Source organism: Oncorhynchus mykiss, chromosome 30 (genome assembly GCF_057628025.1).
Source record: "Oncorhynchus mykiss isolate SJ-2025 chromosome 30, ASM5762802v1, whole genome shotgun sequence".
In the NCBI taxonomy this organism is placed as follows: Eukaryota; Metazoa; Chordata; class Actinopteri; order Salmoniformes; family Salmonidae; genus Oncorhynchus; species Oncorhynchus mykiss.
The window spans coordinates 36,912,501-36,933,692 of NC_143051.1; the positions used below are offsets into that span (position 1 = coordinate 36,912,501).

General features: G+C 42.8%; 1 protein-coding gene across 3 annotated transcripts in view; it reads left to right on the forward strand.

Moving 5' to 3' along the window:
* Nucleotides 1-13,780, forward strand: part of LOC110488401 (sterile alpha motif domain-containing protein 12) — a 132,518-nt gene extending 118,738 nt beyond the window's left edge. For all 3 annotated transcript variants that reach the window (XM_090228183.1, XM_036971040.2, XM_090228185.1), the window contains one exon: nt 8,552-13,780. In XM_090228183.1, coding sequence (XP_090084309.1) covers nt 8,552-8,574 — 23 coding nt within the window. In that variant the 3' untranslated portion in view covers nt 8,575-13,780. The remainder of the gene's footprint in view (nt 1-8,551) is intronic.
* The last annotated feature ends 7,412 nt before the right edge of the window (nt 13,781-21,192 follow it).

The following is a 21,192-nucleotide window of genomic DNA, read 5'->3' on the forward strand; positions in this document are numbered from 1 at the left end:
CACAGAGAGGAGAGAGGGAGAACAAATACACACACAGAGAGGAGAGAGAGAGAACAAATACACACACAGAGAGGAGAGACAGATAACAAATGCACACACAGAGAGGAGAGAGAGAGAACAAATGCACACACAGAGAGGAGAGAGAGAGAACAAATGCACACACAGAGAGAATACACAGAGAGAGAACAAATACACAGAGAGAGACAAATACACAGAGAGAGAGAACGAATACACAGAGGAGAGAGAGAGAACAAATACACACACAGGGAGAGAACGTATACACAGAGAGGAGAGAGAGAGAGAACAAATACACACAGAGAGAGAACAAATACACACAGAGAGAGAACGAATACACACGCAGAGGAGAGAGAGAGAACAAATACACACACAGAGAGGAGAGAGAGAGAACAAATACACACAGGGAGAGAACGAATACACAGAGGCGAGAGAGAGAACAAATACACACAGAGAGAGGAGAGAGAGAGAGAGAACAAATACACACAGAGAGAGGAGAGAGAGAGAGAGAACAAATGCACAGAGAGAGAGAACAAATACACACACAGAGAGGAGAGAGAGAACAAATACACACACAGGAGAGAGAGAGAACAATTACACACACAGGGAGAGAACGAATACACAGAGAGGAGAGAGAGAGAGAACAAATACACACACAGAGAGGAGAGAAAGAGAACAAATACACACACAGAGGAAAGAGAGAACAAATACACAGAGAGAGAGAACAAATACACACACAGAGAGGAGAGAGAGAGAACAAATACACACACAGAGGAAAGAGAGAACAAATACACAGAGAGAGAGAACAAATACACAGAGAGGAGAGAGAGAACAAATACACACAGAGAGATAACAAATACACAGAGAGAGAGAGAACAAATACACGGAGAGAGAGAGAGAACAAATGCACACACGGAGAGGAGAGAGAGAGAACAAATGCACACACAGAGAGAACAAATACAGAGAGAGAGAGAACAAATACAGAGAGAGAGAGAACAAATACACAGAGAGAGAGAACAAATACACAGAGAGAGAGAACAAATACACAGAGAGAGAGAACAAATACACAGAGAGAGAGAACAAATACACAGAGAGAGAACAAATACACAGAGAGAGAACAAATACACACATAGAGAGAACAAATACACAGAGAGAGAGAACAAATACACAGAGAGAGAGAACAAATACACAGAGAGAGAGAACAAATACACAGAGAGAGAACAAATACACAGAGAGAGAGAACAAATACACAGAGAGAGAGAACAAATACACAGAGAGAGAGAACAAATACACAGAGAGAGAGAACAAATGCACACAGAGAGAGAACAAATGCACACAGAGAGAACAAATACATACACAAAGAGAGAACGAATACACACAGAGAGGAGAGAGAGATAACAAATGCACACACAGAGAGGAGAGAGAGAGAACAAATGCACACACAGAGGAGAGAGAGAGAACAAATGCACACACAGAGAGGAGAGAGAGAGAATAAATGCACACACAGAGAGAACAAATACAGAAAGAGAGAGAACAAATACACAGAGAGACAAATACACAGAGAGAGAGAACAAATACACAGAGGAGAGAGAGAGAGAGAACAAATACACACAGAGAGGAGAGAGAGAGAGAGAGAGAGAGAACAAATACACACACAGGGAGATAACGAATACACAGAGAGGAGAGAGAGAGAACAAATGCACACACAGAGAGAACAAATACAGAAAGAGAGAGAACAAATACACAGAGAGACAAATACACAGAGAGAGAGAACAAATACACAGAGGAGAGAGAGAGAGAACAAATACACACAGAGAGGAGAGAGAGAGAGAGAGAACAAATACACACACAGAGAGGAGAGAGAGAGAACAAATACACACAGGGAGAGAACGAATACACAGAGGCGAGAGAGAGAACAAATACACACAGAGAGAGGAGAGAGAGAGAGAGAACAAATACACACAGAGAGAGGAGAGAGAGAGAGAGAACAAATGCACAGAGAGAGAGAACAAATACACACACAGAGAGGAGAGAGAGAACAAATACACACACAGGAGAGAGAGAGAACAATTACACACACAGGGAGAGAACGAATACACAGAGAGGAGAGAGAGAGAGAACAAATACACACACAGAGAGGAGAGAAAGAGAACAAATACACACACAGAGGAAAGAGAGAACAAATACACAGAGAGAGAGAACAAATACACACACAGAGAGGAGAGAGAGAGAACAAATACACACACAGAGGAAAGAGAGAACAAATACACAGAGAGAGAGAACAAATACACAGAGAGGAGAGAGAGAACAAATACACACAGAGAGATAACAAATACACAGAGAGAGAGAGAACAAATACACGGAGAGAGAGAGAGAACAAATGCACACACGGAGAGGAGAGAGAGAGAACAAATGCACACACAGAGAGAACAAATACAGAGAGAGAGAGAACAAATACAGAGAGAGAGAGAACAAATACACAGAGAGAGAGAACAAATACACAGAGAGAGAGAACAAATACACAGAGAGAGAGAACAAATACACAGAGAGAGAGAACAAATACACAGAGAGAGAACAAATACACAGAGAGAGAACAAATACACACATAGAGAGAACAAATACACAGAGAGAGAGAACAAATACACAGAGAGAGAGAACAAATACACAGAGAGAGAACAAATACACAGAGAGAACAAATACACAGAGAGAGAGAACAAATACACAGAGAGAGAGAACAAATACACAGAGAGAGAGAACAAATACACAGAGAGAGAGAACAAATGCACACAGAGAGAGAACAAATGCACACAGAGAGAACAAATACATACACAAAGAGAGAACGAATACACACAGAGAGGAGAGAGAGATAACAAATGCACACACAGAGAGGAGAGAGAGAGAACAAATGCACACACAGAGGAGAGAGAGAGAACAAATGCACACACAGAGAGGAGAGAGAGAGAATAAATGCACACACAGAGAGAACAAATACAGAAAGAGAGAGAACAAATACACAGAGAGACAAATACACAGAGAGAGAGAACAAATACACAGAGGAGAGAGAGAGAGAGAACAAATACACACAGAGAGGAGAGAGAGAGAGAGAGAGAGAGAACAAATACACACACAGGGAGATAACGAATACACAGAGAGGAGAGAGAGAGAACAAATGCACACACAGAGAGAACAAATACAGAAAGAGAGAGAACAAATACACAGAGAGACAAATACACAGAGAGAGAGAACAAATACACAGAGGAGAGAGAGAGAGAACAAATACACACAGAGAGGAGAGAGAGAGAGAGAGAACAAATACACACACAGGGAGATAACGAATACACAGAGAGGAGAGAGAGAGAACAAATACACACACAGAGAGGAGAGAGAGAGAGAACATGCACAGAGAGAGAGAACAAATACACACAGAGAGAGAACGAATACACACACAGAGAGGAGAGAGGGAGAACAAATACACACACAGAGAGGAGAGAGAGAGAACAAATACACACACAGAGAGGAGAGACAGAGAACAAATGCACACACAGAGAGGAGAGAGAGAGAACAAATACACACACAGAGAGGAGAGAGAGAGAACAAATGCACACACAAAGAGGAGAGAGAGAGAACAAATGCACACACAGAGAATACACAGAGAGAGAACAAATACACAGAGAGAGACAAATACACAGAGAGAGAGAACGAATACACAGAGGAGAGAGAGAGAACAAATACACACACAGAGAGGAGAGAGAGAGAGAACAAATACACACACAGAGAGGAGAGAGAGAGAGAACAAATACACACACAGGGAGAGAACGAATACACAGAGGAGAGAGAGAGAACAAATACACACACAGAGAGGAGAGAGAGAGAGAACAAATGCACAGAGAGAGAACAAATACACACACAGAGAGGAGAGAGAGAACAAATACACACACAGAGGAGAGAGAGAGAACAAATACACACACAGGGAGAGAACGAATACACAGAGGAGAGAGAGAGAGAGAGAGAACAAATACACACACAGAGAGGAGAGAGAGAGAACAAATACACACACAGAGGAAAGAGAGAGAACAAATACACAGAGAGAGAGAGAACAAATACACAGAGAGAGAGAACAAATACACACAGAGAGAACAAATACACAGAGAGGGGAGAGAGAACAAATACACACACACACACACAGAGAGAGAGAACAAATACACACACAGAGAGGAGAGAGAGAGAACAAATACGCACAGAGAGAGAACAAATACGCACAGAGAGAGAACAAATACACACACAGAGAGAACAAATACACACACAGAGAACAAATACACAGGAGAGAGAGAGAGAGAGGGAGCGAGAGAGAGAGGGAGCGAGAGAGAGAGGTAGAGAGAGAGACACACACACAGAGAGAGACACACACACAGAGAACGAGAGAGATAGAGACACACAGATAGAGAGAGAGATAGAGAGAGACACACACAGAGAGAGAGAGAGAGAGAGAGACACACACACACAGAGAGATAGAGAGAGACACATGCAGAGAGATAGAGACAGACAGAGAGAGAGAGAACAAATACACACAGAGAGAGCGATCAGTGGCAAGGGAGCCGCCACAGGCTGAAGAGATGGAGGAAAAAAAGAGTGAAAAGAGAAAGTGAGAGAAGACAGTTTTTACTGTGTAAATTACAGTGCAGTAGTGTTGTTCTTTACAAATCAACATTCAGCCTTTGTTTGGGAGGTAAACGGCATGAGTGGGCCTTGTAATTGGTTTGTTTAATAACTGGCATTGCTCTTTTTTTCTGACACACACACACACACACACACACACACATTTACTCGCACATACACACATTCACAAAGAAACCTACTTCACACTCATTCAAATGCACAAACACATTCACTCTCGCACACATTCACACAAACTAGGCAACACACCAAGCATGGTTGTATTCATACCCTGTCATGTTTAATTTGGGTTTAGTAGGTTGTAGTAATCAGAGAAAAGAATAGAACTCCAAAGTAATTCTGAGGGCTTTTATGATACACGGTAGACAGATGATGCGTTTTACTTGTTTTTATTCAGTATTTAATATTCTAGCTCCTTAACTACAGTGAGCTCCATTGGGACAGTTACACATTTGTCATTTTTGCTCTGTACTCTTTGGATTTGAAATGATACAATGTCTGAGGTTGAAGTGCAGACTGTCAGCTTTATTTTTATTCATATCGGGTGAACTATTTAGAAATTACAAGACTTTTTGTATATACAGTGCTTTTGACAAGTATTCAGACCCCTTGACTTTTTCCACATTTTGTTACGTTACAGCCTTTTTCTAAAATGTATTAAATCAATGTTTTTCTTATTAAATCTACACACAATACTCCATAATGAGGTTTTTAGAAATTTTTGCAAATATATATATATTTATATATATATTTTTTTTTATATATATATTTTTTTTAAAGGAACCATATTTACATACAGTTGAAGTTGGAAGTTTACCTTCACCTTAGCCAAATACATTTAAACTCTATTTTTCACAATTCCTGACGTTTAATCCTAGTAATAATTCCCTATTTTAGGTCAGTTAGATCACCAATTTATTTTAAGAATGTGAAATGTCAGAATAATAGTAGAGAGAAGGATTTATTTCAGCTTTTATTTCTTTCATCGCATTCCCAGTGGGTCAGAAGATTACATACTCAATTAGTATTTGGTAGCATTGCCTTTAAATTGTTTAACTTGGGTCAAATGTTTTGGGTAGCCTTCCACAAGCTTCCCACAATAAGTTGGGTGAATTTTGGCCCATTCCTCCTGACAGAGCAGGTGTAACTGAGTCAGGTTTGTTGGCCTCCTTGCTTGCACAGGCTTTTTCAATTCTGCCCACAAATGTTCTATAGGATTGAGGTCAGGGCTTTGTGATGGCCACTCCAATACCTTGACTTTGTTGTCCTTAACTTCACTAGGGTAGGGGGCAGCATTCGGAATTTTGGATGAAAAGTGTGCCCAAATTAAACTGCCTGCTACTCAGGCCCAGAAGCTAGGATATGCATATAATTAGTAGATTTAGATAGAAAATATTCAAGTTTCCAAAACTGTTAAACTAATGTCGGTGAGTATAACAGAAATGTTATGACAGTCGAAAACCTGAGGAAAAACCAACCAGGAAGTAGTATTATTTCAAAAGCCTGTTTTTCCATTGAAAGCCGATCCGCCATACAAAGACCTAGGACCCAGTTCACGGTATTTGTGGCTTCCTCGACATGTGGCCAGTCTTTAGGCATTGTTTCAGACTTTTACTCTGAAAAATGAGGGAGATACAGCACTTTCAATGAGAGGCCAGTGGAAATTTCCAGACATGAGCCCAGCGCGTGATCGTGAGCGCGCCTTTCTTGTTTACATTTCTATTGACAAAGCTTTTGTCCGGTTGAAATATTATTGATTATTTATGAGAAAAACAACCTGATTGATTTTAAACATCGTTTGAAATATTTCTACTAACTTTTATTGTACGTTTTAGACTTTTCGCCTTGATGTTGAGAGCGCGCATTGTGCCTTTTGGATTTTTTAATACATTTTTGGACATAAACGGGGACATTATCAAACAAAACTTACATTTATTGTCTAACATGGAGACCTGGGAGTGCCACCAGATGAAGATCAACAAAGGTAAGTGATTCATTTTAACGCTATTCTGACTTTTGTGACACGTCTCCTTGGTTGGTAAATGGCTGTATGGTTTTGTAGCTAGACGCTGACCTAACATAATCAAGTGGTGTGCTTTCACCGTAAGCCTTTTTGAAATCTGACACAGCGGTTGCATTAAGGAGAAGTTTATCAAGGACAACAAAGTCAAGGTATTGGAGAGGCCATCGCAAAGCCCTGACCTCAGTCCTATAGAAAATTTGTGGGCAGAATTGAAAAAGCCTGTGCGAGCAAGGAGGCCAACAAACCCGACTCAGTTACACCAGCTCTGTCAGGAGGAAGGGGCCAAAATTCACCCAACTTATTGTGGGAAGCTTGTGGAAGGCTACCTGAAACATTTGACCCAAGTTAAACAATTTAAAGGCAATTCTACCAAATACTAATTGAGTGTATGTAAACTTCTGACCCCTGGGAATGTTATGAAAGAAATAAAAGCTGAAATGAATCCTTCTCTCTAATATTATTCTGACATTTCACATTCTTAAAATAAAGTGGTTATCCTTACTGACCTAAGACAAGGAATTTTTACTCAGATTAAATGTCAGGAATTGTGAAAAATTGTGTTTAAATGTATTTGGCTGATGTGTATGTACACTTCCGACTGTATCTACCTCTAATACCTTATTATTATCTATCCTGATGTCTAGTCACTTTACCCTGCCTTCATGTACATATTTCCCTCAAATACCTCGTACCTCTGCACATTGATCTGGTACTGGTTCTCCATGTATACAGCTTAATTCTTGTGTATTTTATTTCTCGTGTTACAATTTAGATATTTTTTTACTTTGCATCGTTGGGAAGGGCTCGTAAGCAAGCATTTCACGGTAGTCTACACCAATTGTATTTGGTGCATGTGACACAACTTTTTAAATTTATAGTGGTGTCTGACTTGCTCAAGTGGAACAAATTCAAATTGTGCCTTTTTTCAATGCTGATTTGAATGCCATTGAGAGAACAAAAGTTTGGAATATTTTTGGGCGAATTTAGAAGTAATCATCGACTTTTTCAAAAGTATCTGTAGTCTGATAACAAAATTATTGTTGGTAACATAACATGTAATTAATGTCACATGTAATCTGTTACTCCCCAACCTTGCATATAAAGACCTACACACTTGTGGTATTTATTTAGAGCTCTGTGGTATGTTCTAAAACGTTGAGTATGTCGTTTGATACACAGCCACAAAGCCTATATGTGGTAAATATAGCATAAGCACTTGCTTTCATTTCAAGAAAAAAAAAATGGTGGATTAATAACAGTGTGCCGGTCTTTCAGAGACTGATTCAGACTCATCAGAGAGACTTGGCATGTGTCACCCGTACCATGTCACACGTCGTACCCAAGCTTTAAATGTCACTTATCTTCTCTCCCCTGATCCGCCTGGTGTGTGTGTGTGTGTGTGTGTGTGTGTGTGCTTTTTCTCTCACTCACTCACACACAGCTCTCCATCTCCCTTTGTGTGCCTGGGAGCGCAGTGCTGCTCCACTGTGTTGATTCTCTGCTGCTACTGCCATTTTATAATTATGTCTCCCCTCCTTTTCTTCTCTCTTTTATCCTTTCTCTCTTTATCTCTTTCTTTCTCCTCTATTTTGTTAATTCCCCCTGATCCATATTTCTACCTCCCCTTGCCTGACACTTGTAATCACAATAAAAAAAATGTTATCCCTACTTCATTTCCTCCTTAATTTCTCTGTACATTTTTGTTCCCATTTTTGCTTCCTTTTTGTCTGTTTATCCATTTCTCACTTCCGCCCTCTTTTAATCATCTCTTCTCTCTCGTTCGCTCTCTTTCTTTCTCTTCCTCTCGGTCTCTTTCTCTCTCTCTCTCCTTCTCTGCAGCCTCTCTGGAGGGATCTCCGTAGCCCAGGCGTTCTTGGAAACCAGCTGCCAACAGGAACCGGTCTCCCTCCGATCCTGGGCTTCCTACATCTGACCCTTGACCACCTCCCACCACCAATCAAAGCCGTCCTAACCCCAATCTCATACCTAACTCCAATCTTAATCCTAACCTTGATTTTAACCCCATGCTTAACTTCAAACCTTCAAACAAGTCAAGTCATTGGCCTGTCCAGTGACTTATCACAGACAGACAATCATTTTCTTGCTTTTAACCAAGAGTTTCCACTACATTTGTCCCTATCCCATCCCAACTCTCTTACCCCTTCTGAATTACCACCAGGGCTCTATTCTGAGAACAAGCATCAAAAATGGATCCATCCTCAACTGACAATCCCACTACAAGGACTGTGGAGAACAATGAGAAAACAAACACGTCAAAGATGGCGTCCACTTCCAACAACCTTCTCACTGTATAGTAAATCCTCCAGTGTAGAACAGACCTTAAGTGTGAATAGTACCCCCACGATACACCACCGAGCAGGTGTGTATAACATTCTAGTGACTTCTAATGGTGACTTTAGAGACATTGGGTACACCAGCCTTCCTCTCTCTCGGTCCTCACTGACTATATCGCCAGAGCAGTGAGAGGGCGCTGCATTTTGCATTCCCTTCCCCTCTCTGTCCCTCTTTTTCTGACTGTTGTCTGCATTGATTCTGTGCCCTGTCAGAGTTTGGGCTTGCCTGGTGAAAATGACATCTGTTGTCCCGTCTGTCTTTTCCTCGCAGCTTTCCCCTTCTTCACTTGGTGGGTCGCTTTCTCAGCGCGGTCAGCAAGCCTTCACTGTGAATATGTCCAGGTGTGGCATGAAGCGGTAGAACCTGGCAAACCAAAAGGTACTAAATGTGATGGTGAAAAGACCTGGCAAACCATTAAGGAGGAAATGTGATAGTGAAAAGACCTGGCAAATCATTAAGGATGGAATGTGATAGTGAAAAGACCTGGCAACATAAATGGAACACGGTATGGTATTGCGAGGACCTGGCTAAAGTGCTTTTGAGCCAGGGAAAATGAAATGACGGATAACCTACATGGGACAATTGGTTGGTTGAGGATATGGTTGAGGGAGAGAACGAGGCAAGTGCTTCTCTCCTGATGATGAAGAAAAATATTCTCTCTCATATCTCACTGCTTGAGACTATTTTTAGATATGAGGTATATTGAAAATAGTGTAGAAAGGAAAATGTACCGTGGGCAAAAAAAAAAAAAATCATCCAAATGTCTGTCAAGTCTCAGAGAGAGACGTGGTATGTAATCTCTGTTACTGTTTTTATGAGAAACTAACTCTTTGCTGTGACTGTTCATGTGAAATGGCCATTCACTGGTGATATAAAGAAAGGCATTTCACCGGTCATGCCAACAAACCTGTTGCTTGGGCCATCGTGACCTATATATGTGTGTTTTTCACACCTTGTAGCCAGTAACGAACTTTAACTAAAGCCAGTGTGCCGGAGTGATTCCTATTACCCATGTATCACTACCAGTGTAGCATGACCTATTGTTACCATCACAACAACCTCCTCCCTGTGAATATGAATAAATGGGGATCGAAAAAATTGAAATGGCCACCAAGAAACCAAAGGGGGAGAATTCCAGCCCCGGAGAGCCTTTGATTTAGCGGAATTTAATTGCAACATTGGGTCTTGTGTGTTACGAGCGTCCATTGTTTGGTTTGGAGCTTGCCTTATGCTCTCTAGTGGTTGGTTGGCCCAGTAGTAGCAGATTTAGTATTGATTAAACCTTCAGGACTGCGTTGCCCTCCAGGCCTGGAATAGCCCAATCCCTGACATTGGAGAGGTAAGGAATGCTGATACTTGGTCACATGGGATGAAGTTGTCCATATAAAAATACAAGTGGCTATTTCATGCTTCGGTGGAGCTCTGGTGTCAGTGTCTCTTGGACTGTGTGGGCTGCCTGCCCTGCCTGGCTGCTTCCAGTCTGGAAGGCTGGCGCTCTGATTTCACATCATCTGGATGTCAATAGCCAAACTGTGAGGAGCGGTCTACAGAGTTAACACAAGGCAGTGTTTTGTTGAGAACAGTATTGTATTCAGTGTTTGGATAAGGGAAAAACCCTCCTGCAACTGTAACATGTCAGGATGGAGCAGCCCCACCATAACTTGGCTGGTGGGGTGTTTTGGGGAAGGGAAGTATGATTACTTTGTGTGCCGTAGCCAACCATGTGACTTTCAAGGCATTTCGAACCTGGGTCATGTTCATTAGGGAATACCATAACAAAACGTTTTGCAACAGAAAACAAAAACGATCGTTTCTTATTGGACAAGTCCAGGTAGTCCCTCCCTGTTTGTCTGTTTTCTCCTGTTTGGTTCCCAATGAACACGACCCTGCCAGCTCTGCCAAGGTGCCCGAGGACTTGCCTGAACTGGCTCTTTCCACAATCTCCTGATTTCTTTTTTAGGCATTTGGAATTTTTTCATTGGCACTTTACTAGTACACTGTTACACAAAATAAACCTTATACTGAGCCTCACTTTCTTATTGCACAAGAAAAACATGCATGCAAATAGAAGCAGAATTGTGTCACTACACATAGACATTACATTCACAGGTGTATATGTATCCATCACGTTCTCATTATTCATGAGTCATTCAGTATCGTGGTAGCATCCACATTAGTGTAGAAGTGTTCTTATTTACATTTTTATTCAACTAGGCAAGTCCGTTAAGAACAATGACGGCCTACACCGGCCAAACCCGGGCGCCGCTGGGCCAATTGTGCGCCGCCCTTTGGGACTCCCAATCACGGCCGGTCGTGATACAGCCTGGATTCGAACCAGGGTGTTTGACGCCTCAAGCGCTGAGATGCAGTGCCTTAGACCGCTGCGCCACTCAGGAGCCAATAAAAGTGACTCAAATAATGACGTAATACATTATTTACCATTTATTTCTATCGGGCCGAAAATGATCTGAAACACAACTGCAACAAACAGTAAATGCACCCAACAAGTTTCTAGTCACAAGCTTGACGTAGTCATTGTGTGCTAGAAATATGGGACCAAATACTAAACTTTAATACACATTTAAATGAATCTGTCCCAATACCTTAGTCCCCCCATTTTTAGGGGACCAATGAATTCCAGTCCTGTAATTTCTAAACAGTTCACCTGATATGGATGAAAATACCCTCAAATTAAAGCTGACAGTCTGCACTTTAATCATTTAAATCCAAAGTGCTGGAATACGGAGCCAAGAAAACAACAAAATTGTCACTGTCCCAATACTTTTGGTGCTCACTGTATTTGGAAAGATCTAGGCAATGGGGACTGTCTAATTTTATTTTATTTTTTTATTTTTTTTTACAATATTGCAGAGAATGAAGTTGGGTTACTTCTAAGTAACTTTGGGTTGCTTAGATTTAGATTTAGTTTAGGTGTGGATTGAGACCTATACGTTCATATCAGTTGTGTTACTCCCTTGTATTCACCATTCCTTATTTCTATTGTGGATAGTTTCTGTGAACCAATGGAAAGGCTACAAAACAATGAGCAAACCAGATTTTGTATTGAATACATGGACTTGGATTGTGATGATACCGATTTAATGAATCCTGCACACGATGTTCTTTATTTTATATTTTTATCAGGAATAATGTTTGACTTGACGTGTATGAAATTGTTTGATCAAATATGCATAAAAGGAGAGTAGTTCTGCACCTTTGTATAGTTTTTCTTCCAAGATTGACCATGATTTAGTATCTGCAAAGAAAATGTATTGATCTAATGGGATTTTTAGGACTGTTTTGTCTGCTTGGACTCGAAAGATAAATATGGTTGCAGGCAGTGGTGTTATTTTCATGAATCTATTTGCAATTTTGACGGTAGGCTATAATATAGTTTTTTTTTTATGTATTTGTTTTGAGAAGGCAACTACATTTTGAAAACGCATTTACTGTTTTGCAAAAGGCCACATAGTTCTGCCTTGTGAACTCTGTTTTTAAAATGGACAAAATTGTGCAAAAAAAAATTGCTCGTACGCGATTGAGAAACTGTAATGTATGATTTTTCTGCCATTTTTACAGAATGTTTTTATTACTTTCTGGTGTTTTCCGTATCAGACAGGCATGCAGACCAAGTCTTCAGCCCCGATACGCCCCCCCCCCCCCCCCCTCCATCTACAATATAGGGTGCATAATCTTAGATACCAATGAAATGTTGGAAACACTTTACTTCACACCCAACGTCATGACACTTCATATGTCATAACAGCTGACATTTACATGTCATAACCTGTTTATAATATGGTCATGACACTTTATATTTAGACCTGTGCATTATTTTATGGCTGTTGTGACCCCTACATAAGTCACAGGAGGCTGGTGAGGGGAGGACGGCTCATAATAACGTCTGGAACAGAGTGAATGGCATCAAACACACAGAAACCATTTTTTTAAATGTTTTTGATACCATTCCACCAGTCCCGCTCCAGCTATTTCCCCGAGCCTGTCCTCTCCAATTAAGGCTCCACCAACCTCCTGTGATGATAAGAGTGTCAAAACCTACCACAGTAGTTATTTTATGGCAGGTTATGACACCTACATAAGTGTCAAAACGCACAAAACCTACCGAACAATGCAAAACATTCCATTACGCCATAACCTACTTGTCAACAGTATGTTAACGTTTTTATTGACCATAATAAATGATCATTGTAATTGCGTACACATTGACGTCAGACATGCACCTACCCCACGCTCTGTTGCTGATGACTGGGATGAATGCAGGAGCAGGACTGATATAAGGGCATGTACGTGATAGGCCTATCTGGCTTATATGATTATGATGTCATAATGCATCTTGGCAATGTCATAAAGTGTATTTTCTACAAGTTATCTCAAATATGAGGGGGAAAAAAACATGACTGTAAATAATTCATAACAACAACAAAGGGTTTGAAAAACAAACTTTGAACCGAAAGGAAGCTTCTTGGCAGGGAAAAAACTCATTTGAATAAATGTGGGTTTTGACACTTATGTAGGTGTTATAACCAGCCATAAAATAACGCAATATATGTCACAACAGGTGTAAATACAGTATATTAGTCAGGAGTGTTATGAACATTATTTCAGGTTATACACGTTATGTTAGCTGTTATGACATGGTTATGTGTAAAGTGTTAACAAATATGAATATAATAAATAAACCAATTTACATTGGTTTGTAGTCTTATTCTTTGTAAAAAAAAAAAAAATTATAATAACTTAGTTGAAATACACTTGCTCGTTGTATATTGAGTGATGTTCTACTGTAGTGTACATTACTGAGCGTACCCCGCTGCATATTGTTGCATACACCAAATGTTCTTTACACACCTTTTTATTGTGTTGTGTAACCTAACTGACTCCTGAATAAAGCGTGAAGACACAGATCCTGAAGATGGATGATGTATCAGTGGTACTGTGTTGATACTAAGCTATACAATGTAAACCATCTCTCCTGGTTAACACGCTCCGGCCTCCCCACTACCTCTGAGTCCGCTTGGAGTGTAAATCACAGTAGGAAATGACAGAGCAGCTCTGCTACACGCGCACACACACACACACACACACGCCGAGAGAGAGAGAAAGCAGCTCCACACACACGAACGCCGCTTCATACACACACACACACGGCGGTAGTGGAAGCTGCGCCGTGGAGCATGACACCGGTGTCGATGCTGAAACTCACTTACCCTGGGACATGCGGTGGAAAGGAAAGGGGGAGGAGTGAGAGATGAGAGAGAGAGAGGTGACAGTAAATCACCAGGGCGCACAAGATATGCAGAAGACGCTCTCAGCACTTTCGGCTGTTTGGATGAAACCTGCCCTATTTTGTCTTTCTCACATTCTCTCTCTCTCTTCCGGTCTCTCCTTCTAGCTCTCTCTCTCTCTTCAGCAATCCAATTCTAGCCCTCACTTCTGCTGTCCCTCGACACGTCTGAGTCGGTGTCCATCTTTCTCTCTGCCCTACCTTTTATCTTTCGGTCCCCCTCTTCTTCTCGATTCTTCCCTTTGACTCTCTTGATCCCTGTTCTCTCGTTACTGTGTCTTCTTTTCCCCCTCCAAGCTCTTTCTTTTGTCTGCTCTCTCTCTCTCTCTCTCTCTCTTTCTCTCCTCCTCACTCTGTCTCTTTACATCCCCACTCTCAGTCGGGTATGTTGAACACATACAGACTGTCCCATGAATTAAACATGTTGGACTGCCACTCAGCCCCTTTTGGTGTGTCAAGCTGAACATTTTAACACGGGGGTGCTCTGGCCACAGTGGAGAGAGAAAGTGTGCAGCATGTACGTTTGAGGAGTGTGTGCATCTGTGTGTGTGTGTGTGTGTGTTGGAGGAAGCCCTTAGTGTTCTGCCCCTCTTTTCTCTCTGACACACTGTATCTGATTCAGCGGGGAGGGCAACATCTGTTTCTGTTTTATTGTTGGAGAGAACCGAGGGTTAAGCACAAGGAGTACACTACTTTATTAACATATGGTTTAACCCTTTGACTAAGCAGCACGGAGTGGAATGTGCTCTCTCGCTCTCTGTCATCTCTTGTCTCGCTGAACTTCACAGTACATACTGTTTGTTCTTAGCCAATGTTTTTTTTCATGGCGAGTCGCAAGTAAGCCGTTTTTTCTTTCTCCTTCTTGTTGTACGTGCTCAATTCTCCCCTCTCCGTTATTGTTTTGTTTGTTGTATTGAAATGTGGGGACTCATGTTCCTGCTCTCTTTCCCCTTCCTCCCTCTTTCTCTCGCTATTGCACTATCCTCTTCCTCGGTCTGTCCACTATGAGGCTTTGGGTGTAAGTGAGTTGAACACTATCTATCCTGTCCATGGCTGCTGGTCTGTCTCAGCCCCATCATCACTTCAGGTGGTGTGACCGATTCCCCACTTCAGCAGCCAAGGGTTAAGCCTCTTCCCCTTATCAGTTATTACAGCAGGATTGAGATCAAATTTGCACCCATCCACTCGTGCACACACACACACACACTTCACCTGGTTGAGCTCACTCTAAGCTACTTCTCGTGTGTTGATCTCCTCCGCTCCTCTGCAGGGCCTATGTTGTCACTCCAGAGGAACCACAACAGTGCTCGTGAATCATTACTGTCGGGCTCCTCTCTCCAGTCTCACTCTCCCCTTACCACTCTGGCTCACTTCCCTGTGCCTGTGGAATTATCAGTAACTTTTCTGATAGGAAGCCCTAGACTGACTTGATGGATTCCGCACTGATGGATTCCGACAGTGTGGCCCTTGTTCGTCGTCCGCGGGAAAGGTTTTTCCCGGATTCCAGTTGCGGCGGGCGTTCTGAAAGCCGAACGGTCGACGGGTGTAGCTGTGAAGCCCGGCGACATTTCCCTTTCCCAGCGCCTCTCGCAGCGGCTTCCTGCCGCTCGACATCAAGGGGAGAGTCGGGGTAATTACAGTCGCGTTTACGTGTCAGGGAGAGTCAATTATGTCAGTGACTGGGGGGGAGAGTAGTATGATAAAGGCTGTGTTCGTGTTCATGTGATCCCGAGAGCAGGTGTGTGTGAGTGTTTGTACCCCGCGCCACTGTGTTAATGTGCTGGAGCGCCACAGGTTGCCAGAAACAATAAGGCCACCTACCAACAACACCCCCCACCTTCAATAGCTAGTGGAACAGGCCAAAGCCAGCACAGTAGGGAACTGGAACCTGGGGCCCTCCAGCCGGCAGGCGCCACTGAGGACGAAGGGGTGCTGTGAGTGTGCTCATTAAAAAGTCTAGCGCTCTGCCCTAATGATATCCGCTGGCGCTTTCTCCCCCCCCCCCCCCCCCCCCCCCAGTGAAGAAACCTGGGCCCGTCTGGTCTCGAAGTCTCTGTCACTGCCTCCTAATGAGGAGCCGAGCTCGGGACGACCGCTCTGGCTCTTTGTGGTACAAGATGGCCTCTCTCTTTCCCTCACACTTCCCACTGCTGGGTTGAGTTCAGGAATCTAGGGGACTGGTTATTATTAATTATTTACACCACAATGATGGGGAAGTTGGGAGATGAGATGATGTAACGTGTAGCCTTTGGTGGGAAATCCTCAACCCTCTCTCATTCAATTTCCGTGGGAAAGTACAGGATTCAGATAGGCCAAAACATTGAGCTTTGATGGCACCTTTCATCCACTATGTAGGAGTCAATATTAATTTAAACTGTGTTCGAGTCCCATTTTCCACCTGGATGAGTGTTGTTTGATATCTGTGTATTTTCACATGAATCATTTAGCTTTGGTATCCTTTTCCAGTGATAAAATTCCAGGAAACTCATGTTAATTATTTGTCCTTCCAGGTTCTAGGCCAATCGAGGTCACCGACAAAACTTCCCCTTGGGCGCTAAGCTACCATAATTGTATTGTTGCGCAACATTTTGGGGTTTTGGTGAGTTTGTACAATTGGGCAAGCTTGCTTTTCCATTAACCGTTGTGCAACCTTTCCTGTGTACCAATGATAAAAACACTGTGCAGTCAGGTTTTTCCAGTCATATTAGTGGTATGATGATGTCCACAATACAGGAAATGGTGTGAATCCTCACTTTCTCTTATGCTGTAGTTCACCTAAAAGGGTGTGGAGAGTGTAGGTGTGTCCTACTACAGGGATCAGGTTAGTTACTAACACTTGTTTCTCTCTCTCTGTGTGTGTGTGTGTGTGTGTGTGTGTGTAAATGGCACCACTTTCTCACAGCCTCTGAACAATGGGGAGGGCACAGTATGCTCTCTCTACAACTCCGAGGACGTGCTATATTGCAATGACGTGTCAATGATCTGTCATTGCCCTCTTGGGATGGGTAGTTTGTGACTATTGTGTATATCTCTATCAAATCAGCCATTTCTCCTAGTTCTTAAATTGTCTCCGGATTTAAATTGTCTCGAGTTAAGCATTACATCACCTCCCCCAGTGTGACCTCTCCCCGGTTTAAGACATTACATTGAATAAGAGGATTGATTTATTGATCAAACTGGACCCGGGGGATAAGGATTATGTTTCGGCTGTGTGAAGTTGTTGACACTCCTGTCGCCAGTGACCGCTCCAACATGTGACGGCTTGGGCACGTGCCCATCGACTGTGTATCTGTGGGGAGGGAGGAGAGGGGAGGGTGGGAGTTAGTTTGGGGGTTGGGGGCTCAGCCTGGCAGGCCAGCTGGCAGCAAGGGCAGCCTCCAGCTCGGCTGGGTGCTGTGGGCATCCAGCTTGGCACACCGCGCACTGCGACAGCTGGGACCAGGGTGCCAACCAGGACAGCGGCACAGCTATCTGCCATGCCTACTCAGAGAGGCAGTGGGGAAGAGAGGCAGGGAAAGTTGACGAGAGCCAGTAGTATGGCGGCAGAAGTGAAGTTGGGGTCAACGAGAGCCAATAGAAGAGCAGGAAAGGAAGTGTTAATGATGGCCAATAGCAGAAGAGCAGAGGTACAGGTACAGTAGAAACTGTCCCACTTTCCCACTGTTTGAATCAGCTCCAATGACTATGGCAGAAAGTGTTTAAAAAAATAGAATTGACTAAGAAAGGATCTCGACACCATTTACTCTGTAGATCCCTATCTATTATTATGGCATACGATTCCTCCACACCCTCTCCTTATCAACTGAATGTTTTGCATACTATTCACTGAACTGTGCAGCATGAAAAATGCCACAAGTTAGGGGCAAATCCTAACTCCCGTTTAAATCGAATTACACTTACAGATGCAGATCTTTATTTGATCACTCTCTTGTTGCCGAGAATTTTCTTGCACGGCAGGAAATTCCAAATTTTAGTGTATTCAACGTTTAAAAAGGCTTCTAAAGTTTTTAATTTCCACTTTAAAATTGCCAACTCGATTTGTCCTAATGAAAAATGTATCAACATCTACAGAAAGTTTCAATTCATTATAATCCACATTTCCCGTTTCCCGTTGCTGCAGGATTATTTTCCTGTTGTAGCAAACTGGCTCAAATTAGGATCCTACATCTGTAGTCATTCATTGACGTCAATGGTAGACTAAGAGAAAATTATACTTAAGTCAAAGTATGGATTTTCCCCCATACTGCACTGAGATCAGTTTCTTTATTCTTTGTCTTTTTATAGACCTGGTCCGGATATGAGCAAATCTATGCATGAAAAGTGGGTATCTACACTGTCACTGAGATATGTATCTCATAAAGTGGGTTGAATATCCCACCCAGCTAGCCAAGCTCACTGAAATATGCATTCCCTCTGATGTGCTTTGACAGCTCCAACTGCCTCAATATTAAACCCCTTTTGAATAGGGAATGAAACGGCTAGGTCAGATAAACATGACAGTCAGCTCCCAATGTGTGCTTCCCTCGCTCTCTGAAGCTGCAACAGTATTCAAGCGTACACACTCACTGGTCAGTTTATTAGGTACAGTGCATTTGGAAAGTATTCAGACTCCTTGACTTTTTCACATTTTGTTACGTTACAGCCTTATTCTAAAATGTATTAAATACAAATCCTCAAACTACACACAATACCCCATAATGACAAAAGGATACCTTACTTATATAAATATTCAGACCCTTTGCTATGAGATGTGAAGTTGAGCTCAGGGAGAGAAGGGCTTTGGTCAGGGAGGTGACCAAGAACCTGATGGTTACTCCGACAGAGCTCCAGAGTTCCTCTGTGAAGATGAGAGAACCTTCCAGAAGGACCACCATCTCTGCAGCATTCCACCAATCAGGTCTTTATGGCCGAGTGGCAAGACGCAAGCCACTCCTCAGTAAAAGGCACATGACAGCCCGCTTGGAGTTTGCCAAAAGGCACCTAAAGGACTCTCAGACCATGAGAGACAAGATTCTCTGGTCTGATGAAACCAAAATGGAACTCTTTGGCCTGAATGCCAAGCATCACGTCTTGAGGAAACCTGGCACCATCCCTAAGGTGAAGCATGGTGGTGGCAGCATCATGCTGTGGGGATGTTTTTCAGCGGCAGGGACTGGGAGACTAGTCAGGATCGAGGGAAAGATGAATGGAGCAAAGTACAGAGAGATCCTTGATGAAAACCTACTCCAGAGGGCTCAGGACCTCAGACTGGGGCGACGGTTCATCTTCCAACAGGACAACAACTCTAAGCACACAGCCAAGACAATGCAGGAGTGGCTTCGGGACAGGTCTCTGAATGTCCTTGAGTGGCCCAGCCAGAGCACCGACTTCAACCTGATTGAACATCTCATTGCCAGCAGCAACCCCCCCTGCATCCCATTAATGGCTTGATGCTGCTGGAAGTGGTGTTGGTGGGCCAGTAGGAGGCACTCCTTCCTCTGGTCTAAAAAAAAAAATCCACATGCCCCAGGGCAGGGATTGGGAACATTGACCTGTGTAGGGTGCCGTCTTTCAGATGGAACGTTAAACGGGTGACCTGACTCTCTGTGGTCACTAAAGATCCCATGGCAACCCCAGTGTCCTGGATAAATTCCCAATCTGGCCCTCATACCATCATAGCCACCTAATCATCCCCCTTCCTATTCCCCAGGTTGTAAATGAGAATGTGTTCTTAGTCAACTTACCTGGTAAAGTAAGAGTTAAATAAATAAAATCTAAATCTCTGGGCAGACCTGAAAATAGCTGTGCAGCGACACGACCCATCCAACATGACAGAGCCTGAGAGGCTCTGCAGAGAAGAATTGGAAAAACTCCCCAAATACAGGTGTGCCAAGCTTGTAGCGTCATACCCAAGAAGACTCGAGGCTGTAATTACTGCCAAAGGTGCTTCAACAAAGTACTGAGTAACGGGTCTGAATAGTTATGTAAGTTTTGAATTTGTAAGAAATTTGCAAAAATTTCTAAAAACCTGTTTTTGTTTTGCCATTATGGGGTAATGTGTGTAGATTGATGAAGAATATATATATATATATATATATATATATATATATATATATATTAGAATAAGGCTGTAACTTAACAAAATGTGGGAAAAGTCGAGGGGTCTGACAACTTTCCGAATGCGATGTACACCCTGTTCACAAAATTGGATTGCTTCTACAGACACGTGGCTGTGGCTTGTTCTATAAAGCATGCAGACAGGCATCAGTTGCTCTTCGAGTGAACGTTAGAATGGGCTAAACGAGTGACCTAAGCGACTTTGAGCATGGTATGATTGTCGGTGCCAGGCACGCCAGATCCAATATCTCAGAAACGTCCGCCCTCCTGGGCTTTTCACGCTCGACAGTGTCTAGGGTTTAACAAGAGTGACAAACAAACAAAAAACATCCAGTCAGCGGCAGCCTTGTAGGCGAAAAACAGCTTGTTGATGAGAGAGGTCAAAGGAGAATGGCACGGATCGTGCAAGCTAACAAACAGACAAATAACGGCGCAGTACAACAGTTGTGTGCAGAACGGCATCTCGGAACGCACAACTTGTCGAATCTTGTCATTGATGGGGCTATTGCAGCGTACGATCACACCGGGTTCCACTCCTATCAACTTAGAACAAGAAGCGGCACCAGTTGGCACTAGACAATTGAGGAGTGAAAGATATCACCTGAAACATGACAGAAGGTTCACTTTACTTGAGTGGCCTGTGCAGTCACCAGACCTCAACCCAAGAGCACCTTTAGTATGAGATGGAATGGGCTGTAAGCAGCACAAATGTACCACTGTTGTC